Source organism: Elephas maximus, chromosome 10 (assembly GCF_024166365.1).
Source record: "Elephas maximus indicus isolate mEleMax1 chromosome 10, mEleMax1 primary haplotype, whole genome shotgun sequence".
Lineage (NCBI taxonomy): Eukaryota > Metazoa > Chordata > Mammalia > Proboscidea > Elephantidae > Elephas > Elephas maximus.
Genome location: NC_064828.1, coordinates 27,993,697 through 28,013,439, shown reverse-complemented (window position 1 = coordinate 28,013,439; position 19,743 = coordinate 27,993,697). Strand labels below are relative to the sequence as shown.

At 36.3% G+C, this 19,743-nt stretch overlaps 2 protein-coding genes across 2 annotated transcripts; both read right to left on the bottom strand.

Moving 5' to 3' along the window:
* Window positions 1-1,122: 1,122 nt before the first annotated feature.
* LOC126084611 (olfactory receptor 4F15-like) lies at window positions 1,123-2,058 on the bottom strand. Its single transcript, XM_049899205.1, has one exon. The coding sequence runs from the start codon at window positions 2,056-2,058 to the stop codon at window positions 1,123-1,125; it is 936 nt and encodes a 311-aa protein (XP_049755162.1).
* Window positions 2,059-17,592: 15,534 nt separating this feature from the next.
* Window positions 17,593-18,531, bottom strand: LOC126084610 (olfactory receptor 4K3-like). The gene has a single exon (XM_049899204.1). The coding sequence runs from the start codon at window positions 18,529-18,531 to the stop codon at window positions 17,593-17,595; it is 939 nt and encodes a 312-aa protein (XP_049755161.1).
* Between the last annotated feature and the right edge of the window lie 1,212 nt (window positions 18,532-19,743).

The window sequence follows — 19,743 nt, the reverse complement described above, 5'->3', positions numbered from 1 at the left end:
GTTCTTTTTATATATTTCTAAAGGAGTTTACTCAGGAGTGCTTTTTTTTTTTTTTTCTCTTAAATGTTTGGAAGAATTCACTAGTGTAACCATTTAGGTCTTTCTATTCCTTTCTTCTTTTGAGGATGAGATGTGTCAGCCATGTTTCAGCCAGGAGACAGAAACCACCAAATGCATTTGAAGAGTGAGAATGTAATATAAAGAACAATTAACTAGGTATACAGCGTTTAACTAGCTAACTGAAGGGAGAAACAATTGAGAACCTCTTCCTAGCTAACCTAGTGTTTCCACATTGAGTCCATGAATGAAAATGATATCGTGGTAGAAAGGAAGGCTATGCATGAAATTCTTGTTGAATGATTTTTTTTTTTTTACCTTCTGTCAATGTAGAGTGTCTGACCTATCAGCAGCAAAAATGTTCCTTGAGATAATACCGTTTTTTGAGGACTGAAATCAATAACTTAAGCATAGTTGCTTACATTGGAACCTTCTAAATTGGAGGAGGCAGGGATTTGTCCTTACTGGGTTTAAGATACATCCTGAGTTTGGCCTGTCTCTCTTTCTGTAAGAACTTTGGCTAGCACAGCTGTCTAATGGTGCACAGACTGATTGATTTCCAACATGAAATCCTGCATAATATTGTCCTGAACCAAGGGAATTCACTTAACAGCAAGGAAAGTGCACAAAAGCACAAATAACTAGGAATTCCACTGATCTTACCATATATGGCAACAACTGGGAGCTGTCTATCTGATAGAACGCTGGAATAGCTTTTTAAAATGACAACTGAGTCACCATTTAGAAGATGACACTGCAGACTTGAGGGTCTCTGCTTCAAGATGTATATTTGAACAAATGACCTTCAGATGTTTCTGTATCCCTTATGTTAAAAAAAAAAAAAAGTGTCTAGAAATCAAGGGATAAAGATAACAATGAAACCTCTCACTTTTCCCATAGTAGTAAAGGTAATTAGTAAATGCTTTTTCTACTGAAGAAGTAGAAATAGGTTTAAAGAAATAGATAATTCATTCAGTTATGGCCATGTTAAATGTGGAATGCTAAAGTGGGGATTTCTAACAGGCAAGTGGGTGCAAAATTTTGGAGCATGAAAGACAGATATGGTCAGCAAAATCTGAAATAACATTGCCGTTTGTTCAGTCTTTTTATTGCTATCTTCATGTCTTTGTTCCTTAATGTATAGATGGCAGGATTCAAGATAGGGGTGATAGCAAAGTCAACAATGAACAGGTATTTATCAAGTGATGATGTGGGGAAAGGCCACACATAGAGAAACACGCATGGAGTGAAAAAAAGAACAACCACAGTGATATGAGCCGACAATGTGACAAATGCCTTCAATAAGTTGCCTGAGGAACTTTTCCAGACAGTGACCAAAATGAAGGCATAGGAAAGGATTAGCAGGAAGAAGGTGCCCATGCTCATGAACCCGCTATTGGCAGCAATAATAAACTCATATTTGTATCCATCCATGCAAGCAAGTTTTATGATCCTGGGAAAGTCACAAAAAAAGCTGTCTATTTTATTGGGCCCACAAAAGGGCAAGTTAACAACAAATGAAAACTGAGACATAGCATGGATAACCCCAGTTACCCAGCCAGTGACTACAAATGAAACACATGTTTTAGGATTCATGATGTTCAAGTAGTGAAGAGGCTTGCAGATTGCCGTGTACCTGTCAAACGCCATGGCTATGAGTAACACCATCTCCACTCCTCCTAAGATGTGGATGAAGCATATCTGTGTCATACAGCCTTGGAAAGAAATTGCTTTGTATTCATTTAAAAGGTCTGTGATCATCTTGGGGACTGTGGTAGAGGCAACACCCAAGTCAATGACAGACAGATTGGCCAGCAGGAAGTACATAGGGGAATGTAAGTGAGCATCAAGAATCACCAAAAACAAAATGAAAAGGTTTCCTAGTATGATCCCTAAATAGAGCAAGGAGAATGTCACTGTGAGAAAAACTTTAGTTTTCCAAGAAGTGGAGAGTCCCAGCAACACAAACTCAGAAATCATAGAGTCATTTAGTTCACCCATTGATTGGGATAGAAGAGCTGATTTTCAAACGACCTGTAGATATGAAATAAGAAACTGTCAGAATCAGTGGCACTAAAAGTTCATTTTCTATTTACCCTGCTAATTTTTTCTGTGAGAATTATAAATCTTTGAATTGGAAAGAAGAAAAATAAAATGATTATGATCGTGAAGAAAGTGATTCCATAAAAAGAGAAATAAAAATTTGAACATGTCAGATGGAGGCAGATGGGGTTACTTCCCTTCTTACACTGTTACTAGATCTTTTGTTCTCGCTCCTGAAGAATTTCTGGACATGCTCTCCAACAGTTTAGCTGAGTGTTCTTCCAGCTGTATAATCTTAGGCATTTTCTGTTACCTGGACGTTGATACTCTCACATTAACTTGGAAATTTTCTTTAGTGGAATTTTCTACTTCACTGGGCTAATAGAGATCATCAGGTCAAAACTGCTTAATACTTTTTTTTTTCCTTTTACAATTTACAATGAAAGTCAATTGTACAGATTCAGATTATTCATACCAGGTTGGTGGTGACACATTTTTATCATTGGTGCACACATAGGTCTTTATGGCCAATAAAATACTGTACATAAGAGATCAAATTTTAATAAGCATAAAAATATTTAAATAAATGTAATAGTAATAAAATAATATTAAATGCTGCCCTCATATGAGGCACTGTACTAAGAACATTGTCTTTTTTAAACTTAACAAAAGTTCTGGGATAGATACTGTTTTATGAGATTTGTCTTAGAAATGAGACTGAATGAAACTAAGTCTCAGAAAGATCAGTGTCAGAGCCAAGACTTGTATCCAGAGATGTAGAACACCATAACCCATACTCCTAACCAGGACGCTATGCCCTTTAACACCACCTCCTTCAATATTCCAACCTGAATATTCCCTGGAGATCCATCAGTTAAATTTTATTGAATCCTTTACTCCCCTTGACCTATTAACATAGTAGCTCTCTTTTTAAAAATATCAAAACTCTGAATCCTGTGTTCCTTAATAATTATTCATTTCTCTCTCCAGCCCTTCCTTGACAAGGTTATACTCACTTTTCATTCAGTTGATAAGTCAAAACCATTTCTTTTTTATAGGAAGAAACTCTGGATTCTGAATACAGGCCATGATCATCACTCTTCAGTCATTATTTTCCTTGACCTTTCTTCATGATTTATAGCTGTTCATCATTCCCTTTTTTTCCTGTAACTCCCTATGCCCTTGACTTTTTGGCCATTCCCTTTTCTTTTTCTTGCCAACAGAAGTACCATTAATTCAGGCAGTGGGCTGAAATCTTGCAGTTTTATGAGAAAGTAGCCCCATCTCAGCTCAAGGGAATGGTACGTGATTTTTCTAAACCGATTTCTGTAATCACATGTTCTTGGCAATGGATTGGTCTAAGATGGGGCATCTGACCTGAAATTTTAATTTGATGTAAACCAATGTGGACTGTGTAGAAGCCTCTTTCTCAAATAAAAAGAAAATATTTATGTGGAGAAAGGTCCTTTTCCTGGTCCCTTTTTATCTGCATTTAATGATAATGTTCTGCTTAATGATATAGCAGTTATGAGATTCCAAAACCCATATACTAAGAATAATAAAGTGAAAAGTTAGAAAGGACACAGGACCCAAAGGACATGTCGAACCACAGCAATGGTTTTCCTTTAGATTATCTTGTAATGTAAGGGAAAAAAAAAACCTGTAATTTGTTTAAGCCTTTGCAGATCATGCGTTCTGTTATTGCAGCTGAATGCAATCCCAGCATTTCTATGACAGCACTCCTCTGATTATTCTCCTATTATTTCTGCCTTCTTTATATCTTTCTCTTACACAGGATTACTTTTTTTCTGCTTATCTTTAATTTTTGATGTGATTAAGGCTTTGTCCAAAGTGTTTTTTTAAAATTCAATCCACTTTACTAATTCTAAGGAGCCATCATGGTACAGTGGTTAAGCGCTCAGCTACTGACCAAAAGGTCAGTGGTTTGAACTCACCAGCTGCTCCATGGGAGAAAGATGTGGCAGTCAGCTTAAATGTGACATTACAGCCTTGGAAACCCAAAGGGGCAGTTCTACGCTGTCTTACTGGTTCACTATGAGTCAGAATTGATTCAACAGCAACGGATTTTTGGTTTTTTACTAATCTTAACTAGTACCTAGAAGTTGATGACTTCTAAAATCTGTAGCTTTATCTTAGGACTCCAGATTAACATATACAAAACTGTAAGTGGTATACACAAGTGTAAGTCCCACTTCCAACTTCAAATTAATACTTCAAAACTGAATTTATAATCTTATAAAATACTCTAATTATTTTGTAAATATCATTGCCATTCTCCCAAATGCCCAGTATAGACACCTCTGTGTAGCATTCTTGCTCTTCCTTTGCCTTCCATCTCCAAAAGCACAATTTTAATTCTCAAATATTTTCTCAATTCATTTTCCTTCTCTTCAATTCCATTGTCATTTTCTTGCTTCCGGTCTACATATTTTTCTCATCTTTATGATAGAAAAGGCTTCTGAATTATATCTATGTCTCCAATCATACAAAAGTCCAGCCCATTCTATACTCTACTTTAAGATCTGTCTATACAAATATCAAATATGATCATGTGACTTTCCTCCTTAAAGCTTTTGGTGGTTCTATCAAGAAAAAATTGTTGAAATCTTAAAGCACATTGCATATGACTCTGAGAGGAAGAAGTCAGCTATATTTGATTTCAGAGGATTCTCCATAAAACTTTTAGGGAATGGATGTACTGAACAGTTATTGGATAAATTTCAACATCCATTCCTGATAAAAACTCTTATTAATATTGGAAGGATTTTTAAAAACATTTTTAGCAGGATGTTTTTAATAGAATTTTTAAACCAGCAGTCAGTATCAGATTATGATGTAACACTAAAATCAAGAATACAAAAAGGAAATCCTACTAACACTGTAATACAAGAATGTACTGCTATAAATTAGAGAAGAATAAAGATGAAGAAAAGGTAGCAAAATTATGAGCATTTACAAATTATACAAATGTGTACTTGAAAACTTAATTAAATGATTATTAAGTATAATATGAGCATTTTAATTTTAACAAATATAATAAATTCACTAGTAATCTTTTAAATATAATGAATACATATTTCATTTATAAATGAAACTGATGTTAAAAGATGTGCAGAATGTATTGAAAATAATCTTTTCTTATATATTTGTTAACGTGTAAAAAGGAAGATCAAACCATGCTAATAGAAAAATAACAGACTTAAAACTATAAAAATATTAACTCTCACTGAACTACTCTATGTAATAACTGCAGTGGTCATGAAAAGTCTAGTGGAGTTATTTTGGAACATTACATAATGATCTAACAGTCCATTTTAATAACTAGGGAAATTTTGAAATGTAAATGTAATGCAATGGGAGTTAGGAGAGACAAGGGAACACTGTCTATAAAATATATTAGAATATGTCACAAACCTTTAGTAATTAAACAATGACTAACTTGACTAAAATATGACAGATAAGTGGAAAAAAACAGTCAAAATTTAATTATATACATACTAGATGCTTACGGTAAAATAAGGTATTACAATTATGTAGGAAAAGGATTATTTAATAAATTTATAGTATGTAGCAGTTGTTAAACATTGGAAACATAAAGTTGTAAATATTGTACCATACATCTTACAGCAAAATAAACTCTGAATGCTTTGAAGGTAAATATGAACATAAAATTTTATAAATTAATTTTTATCAACTTGAGTTTAAGAGATCTTTCTAAGTTTGCTGTAAATTTAGAAACAGGTTCTTTTTAATATATGTATATTTTTAACAGAATGATTGAACTCAGTGTTGCTGTGGGACTGGGAAAGCAGTGCCTCTTCTCCACAGCTGTTGGCAATGTGGTGATACATTCACTTCTGAAGGCGATTTGGCAATAGAAGTAAAACTTCTTTTAACTGTGAGAAAGAAATCCTATATTTTGAAATCAATTGTAAGGAAAAAGCAGATAAATGCACAATATATATCTGAAAAATTGTTTTACCTTGTTTGTCCGTATTTTTTTTTACAATACCACTAATTGCAAACAGATTAACTGCTTGGGATTAAAGGACAAATTAACTAGCTGAATACATTCATAAAATGCAAGCTTTAAGTATGATTATACGAGTCTAGGTTAACTAGCATGGAAAGATATCAATAAGTCAAGGAAATGGGTATAGAGCATAAATCTTTTTAGGGAGAGGGAGAAATGGCACTTTGCATATGTAAATGTTTAGGATTTACCAAAAATTTCTGCAGCTAGTGGGATTTTTAATATTATTATTATTTTTTATCACCAAGTTTATCTATATATTTTCAGATGTATAGTTTTTTAGTTTTAGAATTTAAAAATGCATCAGAACTAGTGAAGGAAAAAATAAAATATATTTAAGGCCATTTACTCATATAAATAATACGATGATTAAAAGCATTAACACTGCAGTCAAACTGTTTGCATTTCCAGCTCTCTCTCTTACTAGTTGCGGGTGAGCTACTTAACTGCATGGTGCCTCAATTTCTTTATCTGTGAAAGACAAATACTAAGAGTTTCTACCTCATATAATTGTTTTGAGGACTGAGTTGAAACAAGAAAAATATCACAAAATGGTCTGGCATATAGTAAGAACTCAGTAAGTCTTATCTACTATGATTTTTTGGAAATAGACCTAGAGTTCTTCAGATTGGGAAAGGTTATTGAGTTCTTCAGGCAAACATAAAGCTAGCTTTTCAGGCAAACATAAAGCTAACATGCTTTCTCAAGTTGTACTCAGTTGCAATGGAATAGCCACAAGACGGGCATTACTGTTTATTTTTCTTATCCTAATATTCAGAGAGAAAGATGGTGGAAGATTCAAGATTCTTCATATACCACTTTGAGGAATATCTTGTGTTCACTTCCTAACGTGATTAAAACTATTAAGAATGAGACCAGAGGGTTATAAAACAACATAAGTGAATATCGTTTGTGTAAAGAGAGTTGACAAGAGAAAAAGGGAGACAGAAAGAGAAAGCAAATGTGGGAAGCTAAAGAAACAGGGAAAATTATGCAATGAGATTCCAGAGAATTACAATAGGTTTCCTACCTACCTGTTCAGTCAGTCACAGGTTTTACCTGCAGCAACTTCAAGGACTGAGAAACAAAGAGGTTAACTTCTTTTTTCTGATTCACGATTGTTGCTCAAGACAAATATTTATAAATACTTCCCACCACTAAGAGTGAAAACAATTAGAAGAACTGAGTATTAATAACCAATATTTACCCCATATGGAAACTAGGTCTTGCACTTTGGATTTTCCCAAGAGTCAAGCATTAGGAGAAAGGGTAATAGGGAAATTGGCAATTCAATGTGACTATCAGTAATTTTGAAGCTCTGACAATATTTTTTCCAACTTGAGAATTTTAGATGGTCATTGAATTATTAAATGTTATCAGTGCAACTGATAATGTCTGTCATCAATATCAGGTTCAAGATCAACTATCACTAAAAAAAAAAAAAATCACTACATACCCTTAATTGCTGTTTTCATTTAGATTTTCGAGAAATAATGAATTGGTACTTGAAAAAATCATGGGCGATAGAGCAAATCTCACTTTTGTTCTATCAAGGATATAGCAAATATAGACTGAGAAATTTCACTTGGGGTTTTAATATCTAGAAGTATTCTATACAGAATTCTAGAGACAAATGATTTTCATTGTTTGGAAAAAAGGCAGAGTATACTTATTGGTTCAATATACTACGGTGGTGTTTTCAGAGACTTCAAAAACCACTGAATAAACAGAGTGACCTACCTTGGGCTCATTGTAGGATTGCTTTGAATTCTATCTGCACAGCTGCTGCATTGAGTCCATTTAGTGTGAAGAATTGATTTGGTTCCTTTTTAAATGAAAGACAAGTTAATTAAAGTGAATGTGTTTCCTGGGGGTATTATCTGCCAGGATACCATCCTTTTTGGCCTAATGGCAACACTTTTTATGCCAAATGTATTGGCCAATTCTGTATACTTTTTTTTTTTTATATACATAGAGCTAGAAAAATGACAGATTTTAATATAATGGGAATACAGGTAGTCCCCAACTAATGACAAGTTCCGTTCTGATGACTCTGTCTTAAACTGGTTCTGATGTAAGTTGAATATATCTTTTTTTTTTTAAGTTTTCATTATTATTGCCTTTTATTATCAGTATCTTTATACATTCAGTCTTTATTTGTCTTTGGTGGTTGGAGATATTACATATAAACTTACGGATATATTTTAATACATACAAAATACACAAATCATAATAACCTACTCCAATATTGAAAAAGAATTGAATGACATTGACATTTGCGGTAATACCTCTGCTAGGGGAATATTCTGGATCATCTGGATTATCCCTGGGAATGGCATTTCTCATCAGAAAATTAGTGAGAGCTATCTGTATGACCCTTTTCCTTTTTTCCTCATATATTTCACAGTTAGCATCTCATTGCTTCCTAAATCTGCCTAATGGCTTTAGCAAAGTGATCAACATTTGGGTCCATGTTTTCAAGCAACGGAAATCCCTGATTTAGTTCAGAAAATAACTTCACTTAATCCTTCCATTTAAAAAATTTTTGAGAACTTTTCTCCTTCCTCTTCCTCATTATTTCTTTCTTCTTCAGAATTTCTTTCCTCTTCAAAATCCATTAAGTCCTGATCTGTCAACTCCCCTTCTTTGTGATCTATGAGCTGTTCCACATTGGCAATATCAAGTCCTAAATTCAGCATTCTTGGCATATGGACGATTTTCCCTCCAATCTCTTCCATTGTGTTATCCCGATCAAATGCTCAGAACACATTCACATAACTGAGCAATTTTTCCATATCCCTTGCATGTATTTTCCTGTAACTTCCTCCCAGAAAATACAGTGTTTCAGATACACTGAGGAATATTATAATTCTTCTAGAAATCATGTAAGTTACTGGACCTCCATCTGTTGCAGCTATTGCCTAGCAAGCATAGTCAGTAGGTAGTATGCCTTGCCTTGAAGGTGGCCATTGCACCTAGATCCAGCTGTGATCTTGAATCACAGCTGTCATATGGGGAGGTACATACACCTCTTTCACATCTTAATTTAGATCATCCACATAAGGAGCATGTCCTGGGGCATTGTCAAATAGCAGAATCTAGAAAGGAATGCTCTTTTCAAAGCAGTAGATATACATTTCTGGGATGAAACAATTTAAAAACCAGTCTTCTAATAACACAATCATCATTCAGGCCTTGGAGTTACTGCTGTAATAGACCAGCAGCTTATTTTTGTCAATGTTTTTGTCTGCTAGAGGGGTTTTCAGAATGGTAAATAAGAAAAGGTTTTAAGCTAAATTCAGCAGCATTTTTTCCAAGCAGCACCGTGATTCTGTCTTTAAATGCCTTGAACCTGGTATCGACTTTGTGGAAACAAATGGTTGCAAGTGTGGTTTGTGGTAACTCGAATATGTTGTCAGTTGGGGACTATCCACCCTTGTCTCACTTATTGACATGGTTAGGTTCCAAAGACCAGGTTGTTATGTGAAAATTGGTGTTATCAAAAATGGAAGATGACCACATCTAATCAAAAAATGGAGGATGTCTACATCATCACATAACTTGCAAATTACATCATTACATAACTGCCAAACCACTAAGAATCACAGCCCAGACAACTTGATGCACGATGTTAACCATCACAGCCAGCATTACTCTCACCTGGCACTTCAGCCTTTGTTGCTGCCAGATGTATGTTGTTAATGCACAAAACAATCAGACAGTAGATTTTTTATATTTCTTGTAAATGTCTAATATTGGATAAGGAGATATTCAATAAGTCAGTAGTAAATGTATACCCTACCCCCACTTGGCAATACATACAGTAAGAAAAGGGGAGGTAAAGTGAATAAACAGTTACATGATTTGTTATCTATACTGACTTGACAATATCAGAGGAAAAGTGATAGATTTTCTGTGGCCATTAGTTTAGAAAAAACAAAGCTTGGATTCATACACTAATACTAGATTAAAAAAAAAAATTATTCCTACTTTTATCAACTGCCCCAGGACAGTAATAGACCCATAATTACAATACCTTCTAACATCACATCATTATAATGAGAGTGAAGTAGGTTATTTGGCGTCAAGCAAACTTGTTTTCTGGTTGATGGTTCAATTTTGGTAGTAACTCTTAAACAGGTGGGACTCCTACTCTTAATGGTTTGATCACAAATATTTTTGGGTTAAAAACTGTTTCTTGTGTTAGTTCAGGTACTATGTAAAACGGTGATCACTACAGAAGTATAAGGGTATTTCTTGGGGGAAATGTTTGTGAAGAGGAGAAGGAAGGAGAAGCAGAAGTAGACAGAAGTGAAAGCTTTCATAAGGAGATGCTAATGTGGCCTCTGTGAAAGAAGAGAGGAAGGAAGGAGAATTGAGTGGTGTAGACTACAGTGCAGCTCTGAGAAAGTCTCTACCAGGTGGATGGGGAAAACCAGAGCAAAGACGGCCCATTTGAGGAATCCCATATTGGACAGTAATGCCCTGATTTTGGCACCCTAGCAATTGTCAATCATTGTCTCAGAAGAGCTTGTGGTTAGCATGGCCACAGGGAGAATGTTACAGTGGAATCTGAAGCTCTAACAGCTGTTAGCTATCAGCTAACGTCTTAGGCTGGGTTGTCTAGAGACGGGAAACCAGTAAAGCACATAAATATGTATAAGAGAGATTTATACCAAGGAAATGACTCATGCAGTTGTAGAAGCATGAAAGTTCCAAGTCTGTGGGTTAGGCTGGAGGCTTCTGAGAAATGTAGCTGCAGGGGTAGGAGACCCCAAGATTGGCGGGTCAGACAGCAGACTCTTGCTCACAGGCTTTGGAGGCCAGTGAATCCCAATATTGGCAGACAAGAGAGCAGGTAAGCTGCTAATAGGAGCTAGCTGCAAGATCCAGAGTGAGCAAAATCCCCACCAGTGAGCCAGAATGTCCACCTATGTTAGAAATGAGCCACACCCCCAAGGAAACTCCTTTTCAACTGATTAGCTGCTCATAACAAATCTCATCATGGAAGTGACTGCATTATATCAGATCTCATTATAAAGCGGGTTACATCATTAAAAAAAAAAAAAAAAAAAACTACATCAAAACTGCCAAACCACTGAGAATCATGGCGTAGCCAAGTTGTCATACAACCTTAACCCTCACAATCCACCCCTTGTCAGCTTGGCACCTGTACCCATCTCTGAATAAAGAAAATTATAAAGTCATGCTTGCCTTATATGATACAACTAAAACACATACAACTGAAAATGCTCTCCCCTGTTTACATCTTATATTTAATAAGTAATGAAAACAAAAATATTTGATACATACATACAAGAAAGAAATACTCATAGCAATTACAAGCCTCATTTCTGCAACTGCTCACATGGTAGTAACTGGTATTTAGAGCTACCTTCTCCCACCACCCATCCCATATTCCCTTTACCCTCAGCAAGCACCCCAGCTGGTTGTGGTTCTTTGAATCATGAAGTGACATAACCTTCATTTCTAAAGAGCCTGGGCCATTAATAGTCATGCTGGAATTGGATCACTCTAGCTTTCTTTTGACTTTAATCAGAAGGCCTGATAGTACTGAGATACCATAAGGGATCTTCTGCATTCCAGACATACTCTTCTTTACCTCCATTATGTAAAGTCAATCTGATTTCCTTTTGGTAATCAATATCAATCACAGCAGCTAATTTGGTAATGCCTGTTTTTGCCTATTGATCCAGAGGCATGAGGAGCCCACACTGGTCAAGTGGCATTCTTAACTTCCAGTTCAATGGAACCAGTGATGCGTCTCCAGGTGGGAGCATTCTGTCCTTTGAAAATAAGACTTCCAAACCTGCAGAGCATAAGGTCATGGAGGCAGAAAGCAAAAATATTGTGAGTGGGTCAGTAGGGGCAGTAGTGAATGGTGCCACTGCCATACCCATCCCTTGATTCCTGGACCCATGAATCCTGGCTGTGGGAGAAACAGCATCGTATATTGGACACTAGTTTAGAGCATATGCAGCCTCCTAGAGAACACTGCCCCAACCCTGCAAGGTATTGCCGGTAGCTGGTGCTGTAATTGTGTCTTTAGAAGGCCATTCCATCATTCCATCAAGCCAGCTGCTTCAGGATGATGGGTAACATGGTAAGACCAGTGAATTCCATGAGCATGAGCTCACTGCCACATATCATTTGCTGTGAAGTGTGTCCCTTGATATGAGGCAATGCTGTGTGATACAATGATAGTGTTAAAGCATTCTATAAGTCCACAGATGGCAGTTTTAGCATAAACATTGCGTCCAGGGAAGGTAAACCCATATCCAAAGTAGGTGTCTAATCCAGTAAGAACCAAATGCTGCCATTTTCTTGATAGGATCTGTCCTATGTAATCAACCTTCCACCAGGTTGCTGGATGATCATCTCAAGGAATAGTGCCATATTGGAGACTCAAAGTAGGTCTCCGCTGCTGGCAGATTGCACATGCAACAATGGCTGTAGCCAAATCGGCCTTGATAAGTGGAAGTCCATTTTGCTAAGCCAATGAAAAACCTCCATCCGTGCCACCATGGACACTGTTCATGAGCCCATTGGACAATGACAGGAGTGGCTAGGGAAAGAGGATGATTTGTTTCCACAGGACACGTCAGCCTATCCGCTTGATTGTTAAAATCTTCCTCTGCTGAGGTTATCCTTTGGTGAGCATTCACATGAGTCACAAATATGTTCACTTCTTCGGGCCTCTCATAGAGGCCTCTCCACATACCTTTTCCTCATACCTACTTGTCTCCAATTTTCCAATCACATTCCCTCCAAGTCCCTGACCATTCAGCCAAACCATTGGCCACAGCCCATGAATCAGTATACAATCACACATCTGGGCATTTCTCCTTCCAAGCAAAGTGAACAACAAGATACACCACCTGACGTTCTGACCATTGAGAGGATTTCTCTTCACCACTGTCCTTCAGGGAGATCCCAGAAGGGGTTGTAGTATTTTGCTGTCCACTTTCGAGTGGCATCTGCATAACATACAGAACCACCTGTAAACCAGACAAGAATTTTCTCTTCCTCAGTCAACTGATTATAAGGAACTCCCCATGATGCCGTAGGTGCAGACTAGGAGATGTAATGTATTGTGACAGATGTGGAGACCATGGGCATTTGGGCCACTTCCTCATGCAACTTACTCATGCCTTCTGGTTCTGCTCAGGCCCAATTTCCTATATACCACTTCCATGATGGAATGCTGCTGTGCACATCCAACTTTATGGCTCTGTGGATCAGACAACATCCAGTTCATGATGGGCAGCTCAGGGCACATGGTGACTTGGTGGTCCATGGTGAAGTGTTCAGTCTCTACTAAGTGTCAGTAACAAGCCAAAAACTGTTTCTCAAAAGGAGAGTAGTTATCTGAAGAGGATGGCAGGGCTTTGCTGCAAAATTCTAAGTCTGTACTGTGATTCACCAATAAGGGCCTGCCGAAGACTACAAACAGCATCACTATCTGCCACTGACACTTCAAGCACCATAGGGTCAGCCAGATCATATGGCCCAATTGGCAGAGTAGTTTGCATGGCCTCCTGAACCTGTTGCAGAGCCTTCTCTTGATCTGGGCTCCACTCAAATCTAGCAGCTTTTCAATCTCTTGATAAATAGACCAAGTAGCACACCTAAATGACATATATGTTGTCTCCAAAATCTAAAGAAACCCGCTAGGTTTGTGTCTCCATTTCAGTGGTTGTTAGGTGCCATCGAGTAGATTTCCAACTCATAGTGATCCCATGTGACAGAGTAAAACTGCCCGATAGGGTACTTTGGTTTTGTTCGGATGGAAGTCCAATTTTCTGTGCTAATACCTACTTGCTTGTAAAACATTATTAAATCTACCTTAGTATTCATCTTCACTCTCCCAAAATGTCTGTACTCATCAAATTTAGCCATCTGTTGACGAAAATAGAAATGAAAGAGGCAATAGAGTGTTTTAAATGTTACTGATTAGATAAATAGTGTTGTAGGCTTGAGTCTGTAAAAGGGTTTTATAACTCTTAAATAAGTTGCCCAAGAAGAATAACAACAAATTTCTTTCTTTTTATATATTTTATTTTGTTTACTTGCCTTAGGGGAAAAGTTTCTAATATTTCATCTGTAACTATAACTTTTGCTGGAAATATTTTGGAAATATCCTTTATCAGATTGAGTAATTTTCAATCTATGTCTGCTTGGTAAGAGTTTCATCATGAAAGTGTATTGGTTATTATACAATGCTATTATGTATCTATCAAGATATTTGTATGGCTTTTCGTCTTTTTCTTAATATAGTGATTATTTGCCAAATGCTAAATCAATCTCGTAGTTCAGTTTTAAAGTTGTTGTAATACATTATTTATTTTTCTCATGCCATACATAGTGTTTTATATATTGTCTTTGGTATTATTTTGTTTAGAATTTTTACACCTATGTCATGACAGCAGTGAGCTTATAACTTTTTTTCTCATATCCTTATCTGATCTCCATGTCAAATTTAAGCTGACTTCATAAGTAAAAAAATATCAGAAAAAAGGATTAGTAGCTGATACTCAAACTCATTACCCACCACATGGACATCTGGGGGGAAAAAAACAGCAAAAGGAAAGAAATAAATGAACTGGCTAATCCCCTTGTAAAGATGCTAATTGGATCTCCTGATGATATTTACTAGTAGAAAGATAATGGAGAATCTTCATCTACGGAATTATTGTAGCAGTACACCCTTGATCTATGTAGGTTGCTAATGGTAAATCAGCATGGAATTTGGTGGATTTATTGGATACAGCCAGCTGGGCAATGTCAATAGTAGCTATGTAATTATCACAGTAACTATTGAAAAAATGTCATGACCAAAATCAGTTCCCTTTTTGTAAATGATGCTATGCATACATTGTTAGGGCCTTCATCTGTTGTATCTGGCTTAGAAAACATACTAAAATAATTTGAAAAAACTTGGGGAGTTCTGTTGGCCTCAGAATTCTTTGTGTCGCAGTTGGGTTTTGCAAATGTTTCCTTTGAATTATTAATGAATTTCGATACACCATAATATTTCTTACATTAAGCCAAAAAGAGTGTTCCCTATTACTCTGTTCTAAAGAGGAGTTTATGTGAAAATGTTTATTTTTTCTTTCTTAGATGTTTTGAAGAATTCACCAGTGAAGACATTTAGACCTGCACTTTTCTTGTGCAAAGTTGTATCATGGTTCAGTCAGCAAAAAGGAACTACCCCAGTGATTTGAACAGAAAGAATTTAAAGAATTCATCAAGTATAAAATTGTTAACCAGGTGTCTGAAATTTTAAAAAAGAACTCTAAATTATCGTGGAGGTAGCAACTGTAGGATGCAGTATCACCCCAAAGGGCTGTGGGAGCAAAGGGAGGAGGCTGAATGTTTGAATCTTAGCTGTTTAGAGAAGGAGCCCTGTGAGGCTGAGCTTCAGATCTCTTTGGAGGGAGTGAAGCTTGCTTACTGATTGTTTCTCTGAGCTCAGAGGAGAGGCTCCTTAGACCTGGGACCCGGAGTTTTGAAGAGAGATTGCCAGCTTGCTGCTGCAGTTATCTTTAAGCGCTCATGATATGTTTAGTTGTGCGACTGTTAGAAAAACTGCAACCTGGATTCAGATGCTTTCATAGGAAGGAACTACTGTTGCTAGGTGGCGGTGGTGATGCTCGTGGGCCCAGCAAGCCACGAGAGAGCCCACAAGGAGCAAATAGGAAGGAGTAAGTAGGTTTCTCCTTTCCAACCAGCCAGTCTCCCTCTAGCATATCTAATTGTTAGAGCGTAAAATGGATCCAGATGGGAAAACAGAAATGAGGTTTTAGAGGTCCAGCTCCATCTGAAAGTAGCGTATCAATCAGTAGGTTTCAAGCTGAGAGATAATAATTGGGACAGAAAATGCTTTAACTGCACATTCAATTTCTTTAATAAATTTTGTACCACTAAGATTTTCTTGTTTTAATAATTGGCTCTTTATAGAAAGCTTCCCATTTATGTAGAATTTTAAATATATTGGTATAAAGTTGTACATAATATCCTCTTATAATCTTGTGACAGATAGAAGAATTTGTAGAGATATCTCTTTTCCTGGTCTTGGTAATTTATTCTTCTTGATCAGCCTTGCTAATGTATTACCAATTTTATTAGTCTTTTCAAAGGACTAACTTTGTTTTGGTTGATTCTTTTTTATTGTTTTCTTAATTTTGTTAATTTTTGTCCTTATAATTTTTATTTCCTTTTACTTTTTTTTAGGTTAATGTTCTTGAGATAGATACTTGAATCATTAACATGTAGCTTTTCTATTTTTAGTATATGGATCTATGATAAAGTCCTCACATGCTTACCTATAGCTGAATTCCGTATCGTATATACGTTATATTTTTATTAGCATTTAGTTTAAAATGTTTTTAATTTTCCATTGTGATTCTTTCCGAAACATGAATTACATTGATTTGCCTTTAATTACTCTTTAAGTGTTAGTATCGTAATCACACCACAAGAAATCATGACCATAGCTTTCCTCTGTTCTTGAGTTAAATTAGAATTTAAGACATTGTAAAGGTTTGACACATATTATGCAAAGATATGGAAGATGCAATATTGCAAGACAACTTTATTTAAAAAGAATATATGATCCTGATATAATTGGTCTTCCTTTCTCACCCTACCGATGATAAAACCAACTGCATGCATTTTCCTTTTGCACGTACTATAATGTTTGCATACGTGCAGGAGAGAGATAGAGGTGTGTGTATAAAAACATATACGCATTCTATTTATTCATTTCTGATGTCCAGTAAGGGCCTCCTCAGAAAGAAGAAAGTTGGTTAGGTATCTCACTGAGAGCCATACAGCGTATCTGAACCCTGCAGTGAATGAACACAGGCAATTTCATTGTGCTGTTCTTATTGTTTCTTCTTGACTTTCTCCTCATCAGTTTAAATTTCTTTTGGTTTCATCAAGACAGTCTTTCCTACCCTCACAACTCCCTTTTCTTATTTCTTTATTTGGAATAAAACTATAACAAAATTAATTTATTAACATGAGAGAAAAAAATTATATTTCAATTGATTTTCAAAGACTTTTGCTGTGTATTTAAGGAAAGTCTTTCAAGGGAAACTCAACCTTTAAAAATGGCTGAGAGTTGAACGCTTAAATTAAAGGGATTATGTTGTGCAGTACAGGCAAAATAGTACTATGGTTAGAGTCATTCATCTTTTCTTCTAAGTGGATGCTTATCACTCAAATATCTTTAGTACTCTAGTTAAGTTAGGGTTAGAGTGAATAAATAAAGTGTTTTTGTAAACACAAGCAATACATCTGGGAATGCTCATAGTTTATAGATACAAAAAAGGCATTATTTCTAGTTCAGTTTACAGGTCAAGCCATGGCAATATTAAAGCGAATAAAGAGGGTTTTCTGATTACACAAGAAATCTAAAAATTATCCCTTGAATTCATATGGTGACTTATCAGTCTCTTTATTGCATTTTTAATCTCTTTATTTCTCAGTGTGTAAATGGCTGGATTCAGGAGAGGCGTGATGACTGTGTAAAACACAGCAAGAAACTTGTCCACCCAAGTGGTGCTGGGTGGCCACAGATAGATGAAGATGCAGGGTCCAAAGAACAACACCACCACTATGATGTGGGAAACACGGGTAGAGAGTGCCTTTGATGGCCCATCCTTAGTGCGAAGGCGAACAGTTAATAGGATATAGGTGTAGGATATCAGCAAGAGAATGAAGCAGGTTGTTGCCAAGACCCCACTGTCAGTGTTTATCAATGTTCCCAGAGTATGTGTATCCATGCAGGCTAGTTTGATCACCAAAGGGATATCACAGAAAAAGCTGTCCACTACTCTGGGTCCACAGAATGGCAGTTCCAGAATCATTGCCATTTGACTCATGGCATATACAAAGCCAATGATCCATGATATCAAAACTAGCCAGAGGCATTTTTGTCTGTCCATGATGCTGGAGTAATGGAGTGGCTTGCAGATGGCCACATAAGGGTCATAGGCCATTGTCACAAGCAGCACCATCTCACCACCTCCAAAGAAGTGCACACAGAGAATCTGGCTCATACAGCCTCTAAAGGAGATGGTCTTGTTATCCCTTAGGAAGTCTGTGGTTAGTTTAGGGGTGGTGACTGAGGAAAGGCAGAAGTCAACAAAATAGAGATTGGCCAAGAGGAAGTACATGGGGGAATGGAGATGAGGATCAGAGATGATCAAGAGCACAACGAGGAGGTTGCCTACAACAGTCATCAGGTAGAGCATAGAAAATGGCAGTAAGAGGAAGGCTTGGCGCTCCCTTGAATTACAAAGTCCACTAAAAACAAACTCTGACACCACAGACTGATTTGCTTCTTCCATTTAATTCACTTTGTTATAATGTGACCCAAAGAGCAAGAGATAAACTAGGAACTTCTGGAATGGAAATAAGAATTTAAAGTTCAAGTGTTAGAGGGCAGATAAAAGTTTCTCATACAAAAAATTGAAATATTATCATTGTACTAAGCTCAAAGTTTAAATTAATAACTATTTCTCAAAAAGAGCATGACCTTGCAGCCAAGAAGGGAAGCTAATTAAGTTTAGAAAAACAGCTCAAAAATGTTACCCGTTGGAAACCCATAAATATCTGGTACAAAACGTGCTTCTCAGGAACAAACTGATTGCTAAATGGAAACTTGTGTGGAGACAGAATTTAAAGTCTACTGCAAATACTGGGAAAAACTGTTCATCAAATGATTTGAGAAAAGTTTATTTTCCAAAGAAGACCACAGAAACTGGTTACACATTTCTATTATTAGATACTACTTAGCATTTCTAATCTCCTGGTAAGAGGCTATTTCCACAAAACTATATGTACCTTGGACTGAGAAATGATAATTCTTATATATATTGACTGGTCTTTGGCCTTCACTGGCAAGAAGGAGCATTTTTTTGAAAGTACCTTAAATGACAGACATATGAAATCTAATTTTACTCCTAACTTCCCTTCCTGGGATTAAATATAAATTCTAATTTTTCCTTAAACAATTTAGTTGTTTTATTTAAATTCACCCCAGTGAAAAACAAAACAAAACCATGTTTTCCCTGAGCCAGAAAGCCAAACCATTCTTTCTTCCGTTCTTTCTTTCCTCCTTCCCTCCTTCCCTTCATCCCCCCTTCCGTTTCTTCCTTTGTACATCTTTGTCTCTCAATTTTTCCTATTATACTTTCTGTATATGTAAACAGAGATTAAAAGTTGCCTATCTAGCACCTGTTGTAAACCAGGTGCTGTACTTAGCACATTACAAACTATCCATTTTAATCATCACAACATTTATTGCCATTTTACAAATGAGACAACCTGATTTCCCAGGCCATCTAGCTATAAGGTGGCATAACTGGAATATAATCTGAGGTCTGATTCCAAAGCCTCCAACATAATTTCTCTATGAGAGAAAGTTTATGGTAAGAGCATTGGTTTTGAAACACTAAGAAAACAAATAAGATTTCTTAAATAATTTGTTTATGAAGAGATAATTCACACACAAAGAAATGTAAATGCCCCAAATGATAAGAAAAGACATTTATGTTTAT